Source organism: Pyricularia pennisetigena, chromosome 3 (genome assembly GCF_004337985.1).
Source record: "Pyricularia pennisetigena strain Br36 chromosome 3, whole genome shotgun sequence".
Taxonomy (NCBI): domain Eukaryota; kingdom Fungi; phylum Ascomycota; class Sordariomycetes; order Magnaporthales; family Pyriculariaceae; genus Pyricularia; species Pyricularia pennisetigena.
In genome coordinates this window covers 1,246,760-1,259,251 of record NC_043742.1, presented here as the reverse complement: position 1 = coordinate 1,259,251, position 12,492 = coordinate 1,246,760, and the positions used below count along the sequence as shown (strand labels likewise).

Here is a 12,492-nt window from a genome sequence, read left to right as displayed (position 1 = left end):
CCCTTTTTTTTACAAAAAAAATTATCGTTTACTTTTAAAACGAATACATTTTACGTTTTTGTTTTATATATTCTTTTAGTCGACTATTGGTAATTACCAGCGTTAACCACCTAACCATATCGATTAATTACTGCAAAAATTTAAAATTTTTAAATCCGAATAATAATGCTTTAAACGCCACAACCCTGCGGGCCTTCGTAAATAACCCTATTATATGGGAAACGATTAAATATTTCGCTATAAGGATAAACGAGGTAATTGTTTGTAAAAATAACAAAAAAATAAACGTATTTGTTAAATCCAGCATATCGGACCTCGAAAGGTTTATTGCCAACCTGGTTTGGCATTCCAAAATCCGAGCTGCAATATTAATATTTTTTTGGGTTTATTTAAGTCGGTTAAGAATCCGCCTCCAAAACTGCATTAATTATCCAAATACGCCGTATAAATTATTTTTGGCAAATTTGATACTAACAACCAAATATTTAAACGATAAATCGCCTCGGAATAAAAAATGGGCCAAATACGCATTTTTACGTGCAATAAACGCAAACGGTAATAACCTAGGTTATGGTTTCCATTTTAATATTGCAAAAATAAACGAAATGGAAAAACAATTCTTTGATTTGCTATTTTGGGATTTGAAAATTAAAAACAGTAATTTATATTACGAGCTGGAAATATTCCTAAAACTAATACGTTTTGGGATTTCCGAAAAAGCTATAAAAAAGGGGAGCTTAATAAAGAGCGACTATACTTTAAAAAAATGTTAAACAAATGGTGGATTTATGGGCGAAACAATACCATAATACCTTTAAATTACCGGATTACCTTTGGAAAACTTTTTATTATATAAATTATTTATGCACTTTTGGACTGTAAATTTGGGACTATTTGCTTAATATAATTGGGGGATATTTTATATTTTAAAAAACAGTTCCTATCCGTCATCTGTTTTACGAATTAAAAGTAACGGTCGCAGAAAAAAAAGGCAAATATTAAACCGCCTCCACAAAATACTAAATACCAAATATTGGTAAATATAAACCTCAATATGGGGCTGCAGCAATAATACCACTTTAACCTACGGCGAGCAAATATTATACAATAATATAATAACGCTATTTAATCTCGCGGAAACCAATTTTTCGTGCTAAGCTCTGCTAAAAAGGAAAATTACAGGTCTTCGTTTTTCCTCCATATTTTTTCGTTAAACTTTTTAAATTCGATTAAAACTAATTGCAAAATTTCCATTATTTTGGTAATTTTACGCAGCAAAAATATACCTGTTTCGTTTTTTTTTTGCTAAAATTTCAACTGTTACCGTAGCTGTAAATTTTCAAAAAATTTTCGTTTCACAGTTTCGGAAATATCGGCTAAAGATCCCGGAACGTTGTTGGAGCATGCCCTCTCGATTCCAGCATCGGAACCAACCTGACCAAAAAAATCGATCCGCGGTTTTTTCGCGTTTGGTAACGAAATATTGCCATATAAGTTTTCGCGTTTCAAAATTTTATTTAAATATTTTGTACCATTTCTAGCTCCGGTATTTTGTCTTTTAACGTCCGGAATACCATAGTTAGGATTTTATCGGTCCTTGCGTTTAAACATGGGTATTATATATTTTATTTGGGTAAAAATAAAAAATACCGTGCTTGGTTATTACCAAGGTTTAAATCCGCATTTAAATAAATTTTAATTAATTTCAAATCCGGGCTATGTATATTAGTGCGCGATATTAAACGATAAAGGTTTATTTAGCATAGCGTACAAAAACGCAGCCCTAAACGGAAAACGTACTGTTTGTAAAAATATATATATTATAAAAAATATAAAGCTTTAAATTTGCCAATTGGCCAATGCAATATAAAATAATTTTGGGAAATCCAATTTTAGCACCTAAATATGTTAAGACATATTTAGGTCCGTGGACCAGTTTTTAAACAAATTTCTGCCTTGGTTTGGGACGTTTTTTAGCTCCCATTTAGCAATCCTTTTCTTTTCAAATTATAAAAATTAACAGTTTTAACGCCATAGTAAAATAAATTTCCAAATTAACCCTTTCGGCTATTTTCTTCTATATATTATATTAATTATCGCTCCCACTAAAAACCGCCTCCCAGCATAACAACCGATTAATAGGAGAATAACCGAAATAGACATTTTGGGAAATATGCACGATAAAAACAATAAAAAATATGTAAAAATAAATAAAAAACCTACCGAATATTTCGGAAAGAATGTTACCAAAGGTCTCGAGGCCGAAAAGCCTGATACTGCGGGCGCAAAATCAGGGACAGGGCAAAATTTAAACGAAATTAATTAAAACCCATTTCCGACTATTAAAAAAAACCCAATATTTGTTGGAAAAAAAGAAACCGGTATCGAAAAGCCACTTTTAGACGAAAAACCACTGCGTGTCTTTTCCGGATTCCCTTCGGATAAAAACCTTAAAACCTAAGGTGGTATAATGGCAGACGTATTAGGTTTATTAAACGGAAAAATTAAAAATATTTCTACCTTTTACCGCGATAAGGAGACCACGTATCGACATATGCTCGAATTGGCGGAATAAAGGTAAAAAGCACAAAAATACGAAACGCCATATAATTGCAACTAATAAAATTATTTGGAAATTTATTAAAATCGCGACTTCCTCGGGTAGTATAAAAACCATTAAAAACATGGTTAAAAAATGGACGCGAACTACTATTTGTGGCTTTATTAAATGGTTTTTCGATGGTAAAAAAGCAAATTGCTACGAAACGCAAATTGTGGCCAACGGCTAATAACGGCTGATATCGCGCGTTAAAATGCCAATTTATTTTGCCATTTTACGTTAATATTATTATTCGGTTTGTTCAAATATTGAGGCCCCCGTTGCTTTGGGGTAAACCTTATTTTTTTGCTAAATAATCGTCGTTTCGTTTTGTATTCCGCCTCAGGTTTCGCAAATAGCCCGTTGGATTATTTTCCTTACTAATACCGTTTATTTTTTGTATTTTAACACTATTTGTACTACGTTTAACGTATGGATTCATCCACCCAATCCTTTTAATAAAGTTATTTTTTAAATAGCAAAAAATAGCATGTTTTTTGCGAATTATTTGTTTAAAAAAGAAACATATAAAGAAAAACGTATTTTGTCCGTAATGTAAAAAATGCGGTTACGGGGCGGAATAACTGTGGGCCTCGGGCCAGGCCCAATTTTGGGCTATATTAATAAAAAACCGCCATATAAACGGTAAACCAACGGCCTGTATAAGTTAATAAAATGGATTAAAAAAAAAGCTCCCAAATTTGGGAATATAAAACCGAATTTGGGATTGTTTAAATTTAATACGAATTTGCAATTTTTTACCCCACAATTTTCAAAATTATATTTAGGTCGGGGAAGGACCAATTGTTTAATTAATTTGCATATATTTGGTTAAAGGCTGTTTTAAACCAATTTAAATGTATGGCCTGCGCTATTAATCTAACTCCGTGGCAATTTTATTACCGAAAATTTGGCCATTATAAAATTCCATAAAAAATTTGCAGCGTTAATTTTTCTTTGGGGAATTAATTGTTATTACGAATTTTTATTTAATTTTGCTTCGGTTTATAAGCCAATTAACAGCAGCGATAATTTGCCTATTCACAAAAACCCCATTTATTACGTCGACGATCGCGTCGAAGATTTTATTAAACGTATAACCATTGAAGAAAAAACCGGTCAGTTTTTCCAAATTATAATTTTCCAAAAACCGCGTGGGATTTTTAATAAAGGGGGCGAAAGGCGTAATAGCACGGAAAATATAATAACCGAAAAATTAATAATATATTTTAATATCGCAAACGAAATAATAAATGCAAAAAAAATAGCCTAATTCGTTAATTTGGTTTAATAACGCGTATTAAATATACGTTTTAATATTCCGGTTATTATATCGTCGGATCCACGATACAGTTTTACAAATAATTTTGGTATAGGTGTGCGGGCCGGCGCCTTTTCTCAATAATCCGAATCGCTAAAATTCGTTATTTATACCTGGTAAAATAATTTACTAAAATCGCGCGCGAGGAATATCGGGCCGTCGGAATTCGGGCGGTTTTACACCCCCAAATAAATGTCGCGACCGAGCCGAAATGGGTTCGTTAAAACAATATTTGGGGCGAAAACGCCATTTTTACCGTTAAATTTTTTGTCGAATATATTAAAAAATTTTAAAACGGGCAAGTTAAACCCTATAATATTATAACCGTTATAAAGTATTTCCCTGGCGGCGGCCCGATAAAAAATGGCGAGGATTCCCATTTCGCATACGGTAAAAACCAAATATATCCCGGTAATAATTTTAAATATTATTTTATATTTTTTAAAATTATTATTGCAACGGGAACCCGGTAAATTATACCGTATTATTTACGCCCGCTCGGTACCAAATACGACCTTATCGGTTTTTTTTTTAACAAATAAATTATAATATACCTTTTAAAAAAAACGCTCGGTTTTAAAAGGATTATTTTTTCCGACTAGGGTTTAATTACGGATATTATAATCCTTGGTTAAAATATACCGGCCCGCGCGTGGGGCGTGGAATACCTGTCGGAACTCGATTGAATTTTATATATTTTCGACGCCGGTATTAACCAATTTGGCGGCAAAACACGGTTTAAATTGGTTATATAATTGGTTAAAAAAGGTAACGTTAGCGAAAATCGCATCGACGCCTCCGTTAAACGTCTTTTCCGCGAAAAATTTATTTTGGGCCTTTTTAAAAACCCTTTCGTCGACCTTGAAACCGCTCGGAATATTGTGGGCAATAATTATTTCGTCCGTTTTAACCAAAACGCGCAACGTAAAATTTACATTTTTTTTATTAATAAAAACGAATTGCTCCCTTTTAAAGGACCCAGGGTTAATATTTCGACAAAATTTTATATTAAAAACTTTGGCGTTACCACCCTCGAAAATCGTAATTTTTTGGTTATTAAAACCCCAAAAAAGGCCGATTACGTTTTTTTCCACTTACAGGCGTTTTACGAACCTCGGTCGGGCGGTTTCGAATCCCGGTTCCATATTGGATCGCTCGAATTTAACGCGATAACAAAGGTACGTTAAACTATTATTTATAAAACCGTCCCCACCGTCGTCGATATAATGTTAAATAAATTAGCCGTTATTCCTAAAATCGCAAAAAATGCCGCCGCCGTTTTTGGTAATTTTGGAAGCGGAACCGAGGCTTTTTTGGATATAATTTTTAATATTACAGCCCCGGAGGGCAAACTACCTTTTAATTTACCTCGTTCGTAAAAAACCGTCGAAAAATTAATGGAAAACGTGCCGTTTAACACCAAAAACCCTATATTTACGTTTAAATATGGGTTGCGGTACCGCAAATACGCTATTTAACGGGGTTAAATTTTAACGTTAAATAGGCTTAACGTCCCAATTTGGCGAATCGGACACGGTCGTTTTTTTCCCTTTTTTTTCCAACAATATTATTATATTTTGGTAAAATTTGTCGCGGCGAAATTTAATCGTTAAACCGAAATTAAAAAAAATTAGTTTTTATGGTTTTGCAGCATGCCTCGCAATTCGGCCTGCTATAAAAATTTCCGAATCGTTAATTTATATTACCGCATTTTTACTTTAATATAACACCTTCCAGGCTAATTTCGATGTTTTTTCGATATTTTTTTCAATTTTAAAATTCCAATTTTAGTTTATATAATAAAAATACTTTAAAAACTAATTTAAAATCCAAATCCCGCGGTATTTTAATGGGTAATATAAGGGTGTTAATAGAATTTGGAATAAATAATTAATAATTAATGGTCCTAATTCCTTATATAATACCAAATTCGATATATTGGTGCTAAAATCTGGAAGCGGGTAATATAAAAAAAAATTGGTGGCTAATTTATTATCGTGCCCCATATTTTTGGTAATCGCACAATGGAATATTCCCATAACATTGCTCGCAAAACTGGTTTTTAACGAAACAAAATAATTATTAGAAAATCAAATCGGGATAAAAAATTGGACGTAATAACCACAAAATTCGCCGTTTGCGGAAAAATAATACCTGTAATACGTTTTATATTACAATATATTCGAATTCGTAAACGCGGGGACGGAATTTCAAATTTATTTAAAAACCCCAATTTTGGGCCTTTTAACTGCTGCGTTACCGTTTGTTACAATAATATATTATATGGATATTTATTAGGTCGTTTAACCAATTTTATTTTTTTTCGTATTTACCGACTCCTTTTAAAATATATCCTCGCATTCCGCATAATATTTAAGGAAATAATTTATTTCCAGCCGTTAAACCGGGAATTAACCCTAATTAAAAAACCATTTAAATTTTCCATTATTAATACTATCCCCAATTGCGCATACACCAATTACGCCATTTTTTTCCGCCGCCGGGATAAAAACAAAAACCGGGCCGTGGAACTGTTAAAATCTGGGCTAATATATACCTTCGCTCAAATTTAATATTTATAGGGAATAATTAAAAAGGATAAACAGGGCCGGTATTTATTTATTTAAAAACGCGAATTAATAATACAGGTTATTATCTATAATATGGATCCAAATGCCGGTATTCCAACTTTAAATAATATCGAAAAAGGCCATTTTGGAGGCGAAATTCTAAAAAATATTAGTTTTTGGAATAAACCATTCCATCCAATTATTCCCTATCGTGTGGAAAAAAAATTTACAACAATTAAAATAGGTATTCCAATAATAATATGGGGCGAAAAATTTAAGGTAAACCCAAATAATAGCCTTACCGTATCCGTTTACCAAATTAACCGGTACACCGGTGGTTTGGTTTTGGTCGTCCAGGTTTATTATTACGTTTTGGATGCAATTGGATTTAAAAACTATATTATACAATTGGCGGCCAATTATGCAACCCTGGCCAATTCGATACCCTTCCCGCTTTTCGACCCGGTAAACCTGGATATATCGCGTTTAACCATTAAAATTCCGGTTAATAAATTGATCGATAATCCGCCTATACCCTAAAAAAACCAAAATTACCGGAAACAATAGGCGGTACTGCTCCATTTACCCAAAAATAAAACGGTCGAATTAAAAAGGTTCGCCACGCCCCGGAACGGCGATTGGGTATCGACGTATAATACGTCGTATATTTATTTTCAACGTATTTTTAATAAAATAAGAATTATTTTATATAACCTTTCGCGAAATATGGTTTTATAATGGGGCGAAGCTATTAATTTTCGACCGCGGTTCTACCGCCCACCTTTGCCCCAAGGATTAATGCGTAACGCGTTAGGTTGCGTTATTTTAAATACGAACCCTGTCCCTCCATTAACGGTCGCCGAAATGGTGGACGAAACGCCGTTAAATAAATTAACGTGCTATATCCGCGCGTTAACAAACAACTGCGATAACGAACATATCGACAAATTACTAAATAAAATGGCGTTTATTAGGGATAAAAATATTATTAACTTGCGATTAAACTCGTATCCGCCTATAAATATATTTGTAATTAACCATAGGCCTACCGACGTTAATAATTTTAATTTTGGGTTCGGGAAACCGATTATTTATCGGTATTTATTCGGCGGTTTTTCGACGGAAAACGCTATTATTATATATCCGCCTGTCAAATATACTAACCCCGACGAAGGGTGCGTTTTTTCGGTGATTATGGAAAAAAAGTTTGTGGGTAAAATGATAAAAATGCGCGAATTTTGCGATTTTTTCGAATATCGCGGCGTTAATTAAATATACTAAATAATTTAATAAATATATAATTATTGCACAGGGATACCGCGTTATAATAGCAGGAGGGCGAAAGAAAGGCCCGACGGGCCTGCCCCTACGATAAATACTGGTTTCTAGGTCAAAATAAATCCGATTAATGTTTTGGAATTGAAATTATAACTGGAATAAGCATTGGTTTACAAATGGTTCCTTACTTTTTGGTGGGGGTTTTCTATCTTTTTTTTTCTTTTAAAAAATTGTTTAAAAGATTCCTGTTATATAAACGGTACAAAAAACGACAGTTACAAATAGGAAAAACCGCTGCTATCGCTAATATAAAATCAGTAAAGAAAGCATTTAAATAAAAATCTCGGCGGCAAAACTGAATTTTAGTTCCGCTGCGATCGATTTCCCTTTATTGCGACCATTAAAACAGCAAATAGCAGGTTATTTAATAAACGCCTAAAAGCGTAAAAACTGGGGATTAGGCAATAACGTTTAATTACGTATTATTAAATGAAAACCAGGTCAATTTAGGCGAAAAATTAAAAATTAAGTTTAATATATAAAATAAATAGGGTAAATAAAATAATGAAATAAAATTATCCTAAAAAAGGAGTTGACAATTGTCCGATATCTTATTTAAGCGCTGCATTTCACCGAAAATACGTTAATTTCCCATTCCGATAACCGGTTATAATTATGGGCCCTTTTACCAGGTATAAAAAGCCCCGCCGTTTTACAACGGGAATTCTGTTTATCGCTATCCGGTACCCGGAAAGCAATCGTTTCCATTAACCGAATTCACTACGAAATAATAAATTTTAACAGTTTTTTTTTCTTTTTGCAAATCCCCATTTTCCAATCCAAAAAAATAAAAACTTTTTGGCCCCTATTTAACATTCAATACCAAAAAAATAAATTTGCGGTTATGTATGGAAACATTTTTTTCCGTTCCAACGCGACCTTTTATCGCGCTGGGAAACACGGCAAACTATATAAGGTTTTTTTATCCGCGAAAATCGACGTATCCGACGTATATATATATAAAATATATTTATTTTTTTTCCCCCACATATAATCCCTTTATTTTTATAGGTGCAAAAGGCAAACAAACAAATGGGTCGAAACTAAAAAAAATCAATTAGCTATATATAGGTTATTTATTCCTATTAAAAAATCACTAAACCAGTATTAACCATTAATAACTTGGAAAATTGGGGGGTTATAACGATATTACTACTATTAATAATTGAGTTTTCCGGTATAATGGAAATAAATAGGCGGGGGTAATTAATTAATATTTAATATTTGGTTTCCACAATTTGTAATTTCAATTTATTTTGCTGCAGCGGTAACCCCCGTTATACGTTAAGGGGCTGCGATTAATTTCCCCATTAATTTTGGCCCCGCCGGTTTTGGGGATGCAAATCTTCGAAAATATTTCCCTATTTTGCATTTATTGCGCCATATTTTATTGGTTTAATTTTTTAGGGCTAAAATCTACCAATAAATCTGCAAATATTTTTATTTATAATAATAGTTTTACTAATCCCTGGCGCTATTATTTTAACGCCGTATAAAAACCCCGAATAATGGTGGAATTCGACGTTAACGTTAGCGGTGGCCAGTACGGTTACAAATTTATCAATTTTTTCGCGGAATAAATCCAGTTTTTCGACGTTTACAAATATAGGCGGAAAACCCCGCAATTTATCCGGTTTAACCCGCGTTGGCGCCGCGTATACAAAAATAATCTCGTTCGTTTTTTCCTTTCCTATTTTACCGCCTGCGTACGTTATTCACGCAATTTTATTAATTACGTAATTCCAAAAATAGTAAAAATATTCCGGGTCTTCGATCGACCGGAACGTGCGGTCGTTTAATATAAAATACCGCAGCGCCACACCGGCCGGTAGCGGAAATTTTTCCGAATTGGTAAAATTTTTATCGTAAATTATTAGGGCCGTCCCGGTGGCGATTCCGCCGCCAGCGTTTATATTAAAAAAAACCACCCGTTCCGTATTAATACCGAAGCCCGCGGTATGCGTTTGTACCCATTTTAACGTAATATAAACGTCTTCCACGTGTTACGACCAGACAAGTTGGGCCAGTACCAGTGAGGCCAGGCGGGGTCACACCCCTCCTGACAACACTCGACCTGAGAAAACACCGACCGACAGGAAACAAAATTACGTAAAGGAAAAGATCACGTAACACCACGTAATCGCCAAAAAAAGTGATTTCAGTGATCTGTAAAACCTCGATTGGGAATTACAAATCAGATAAATTAAAGGAAATCACATTTGGAATATAGTTTATATAAGGCACGCTCATTACCATGTAAATAAATTCGATTTTAGGATTGCTTAGCAGCAATTAAATTTTAATTAACCTTAATATTTACTTGAGAACGATTATAATTTTACCCCAATTATTAAAAACCCCAATTACCCAATTAAAACGTTTAATTGCTTTAACCCACTATATTTTACCCTAAAAACAGGTTACCCGATACTTTAATCGTAACATTTTAATTGCTCCTATTCAATATTTTGCCTTAAAGTATACCGAACAGTATCGCCGAAATAATATCTTCCAACAAAACCACCCCTTAAACCCCTTTTACCATTAACGTTCCGGCCAGCGCTGACGCCTTGCGTTAAATGGTCGCGACGCTTTAAGCAGAGAATCGACAATTCCAGGAACGAATAACCGAATAAATTAATCGAACCAATAGGAATTATATTAAATACCTTTTACCATCACCCTATAATAGCACCCCAAATACCTTACAGGGATTTTTTACGGGAACCCGGGCCTACCTTCATTTTAACGAGGATAATTTCGATAATAACGCAAAAAAGGTTATTTACGCAGCCTCGCTATTAAAGGGCGATGCGCTTGCCTGGTTCGAACCAATTTTACGAGATTATTTGGACCACGATAAAAAAAAAAACCGTAAAATTAAAATTAACCGCATTTTCGACGATTACGAGAATTTCGAAAAATGTTTTAGGGGAATATTCGGTAATTTAGACGAAGAACGTACAGCTGAGCGTAAATTGGTACGCCTTACCCAAACCAAATCGGCATCCAAATATACCAGTAAATTTCGACAAATTACCGCCAAATTACTATGGGGCCCCGAAACCCTGATGGCACGTTTTTATGCGGGATTTAAAAAAAAAGTTAAAAACGAATTTGTTAAAAAAGAACGACCCGATACCTTAACCGAATACGTAAAGCTAGCAATTAAAATCGATAACCGATTTTACGAACGGAAACTGGAACGACGCGAAAAACGCAGCGTATGGGGGCCAGCTTTGCGATAAACCAACACGGGACGCAAATACCAATACCCCAAACCGTTTCGCCAATATAGTATTTCCTACGGAATATATAACGGACCCATGGACCTTAACGCGACCTAATATAAAAAACCGCGCAAGGATCCCAAAAATGGCAAATGTTTTAAATGCGAAAAACCAGGATATATAACCAAATTTTGTCCCCAAAATACTCCGGACCTACACCCCGATTCCAGAAAATTACGAAAATTAAATACTACCACCCATTAATAAACACCACCGGATTAACACAGCTTAAAAAGCTGGACTATATATTACGACGATAATTGCATAATCCACAACAGCGTAAAAATAAACGCAGGATAATACCCACAAAAACTTAAAAGCATTCGGACTTTAGCAGTAGGAGACCGTGTACCTATTGAAACCAAACCACCGGTACAATTACGCAGGCAAAACGCCAAATTACCCGAACCTACGGAATTAAATACTTTAAAAAAATTAAAACCAGAACCATTGGGATAAATTTACCGCATCCGGATAATCCAATAAACCCTAACGGACGAATCTAATAACGAATTAAAAGACGAATTTAGCGAAAAAGAAATTATATTTTCAAACCTATACAATGCAGCAAAGGAAAATAACCCCTATATATACGAGAAAAAACTTATCGACTTATACCGAGACGACCAATTAATGCAATTTCCCGGAATATTATTTCGAATATAAATACAAAACCCTATAGGATTTATCGATCCAATTTTCGGAAACCACCCAATTTTGGATATTAAGTATCCCAAATATATAAAAATCTTTTGGGTAGAATGTTTTCGAAATAATTGCGGACTGCATTTTAGCAAAAAGATAGTCCACGATTTTTTCCCACGACGACGTAAAACAACAGGTATCCACGAAATATATACCACCATTAAATTACCCAATTGGGAAATTAAAATAAGATTTAACACCGAACCAGCGGTAATTTTCACCCCTTGTGACGATTACCCTATGGTATATTATAACCAAAGACAATTCCCATGGTACGAATGCACCCGAAATATTTGCAAAATACATATATTAGCCAAAGCACAGGTATGGCACGAAACGAAATTACGATAACCAGGACCCGCACCCATAACCAGAATTGTGTGGAACCCCAACGTTAAAAACAACGAAATACCCACAAACGTACGAAGAACGCCTGCATTAACAGGGCACCGATTTAATAAAATTAACGTTAAAAACAGCCATACGCCCCGAAATAAGAAAAATAAGGACCCACGACGCGAATCCAGCAAATTAAAAAATTAGGACAACCAAACGGTATAGGGCACCAAACGGCAGCAACAAAAACGGAACAAAGAACTTTAAACGCCACGCAAACCACGAAAGTAATATACGAACATATATTCCTGAATATACGATTTAATGGAAAAC

General features: G+C 34.2%; 1 protein-coding gene across 1 annotated transcript; it reads left to right on the top strand.

Annotated features, from left to right (window-relative positions):
- Nucleotides 1-6,583: 6,583 nt before the first annotated feature.
- On the top strand, nucleotides 6,584-7,762 carry PpBr36_02291 (uncharacterized protein; the record flags this gene model as incomplete). The annotated part of the gene is made up of 2 exons (XM_029889473.1): nucleotides 6,584-6,911; nucleotides 7,428-7,762. 2 exons carry the CDS (start codon nucleotides 6,584-6,586, stop codon nucleotides 7,760-7,762), a joined length of 663 nt encoding a protein of 220 aa, XP_029753941.1.
- Between the last annotated feature and the right edge of the window lie 4,730 nt (nucleotides 7,763-12,492).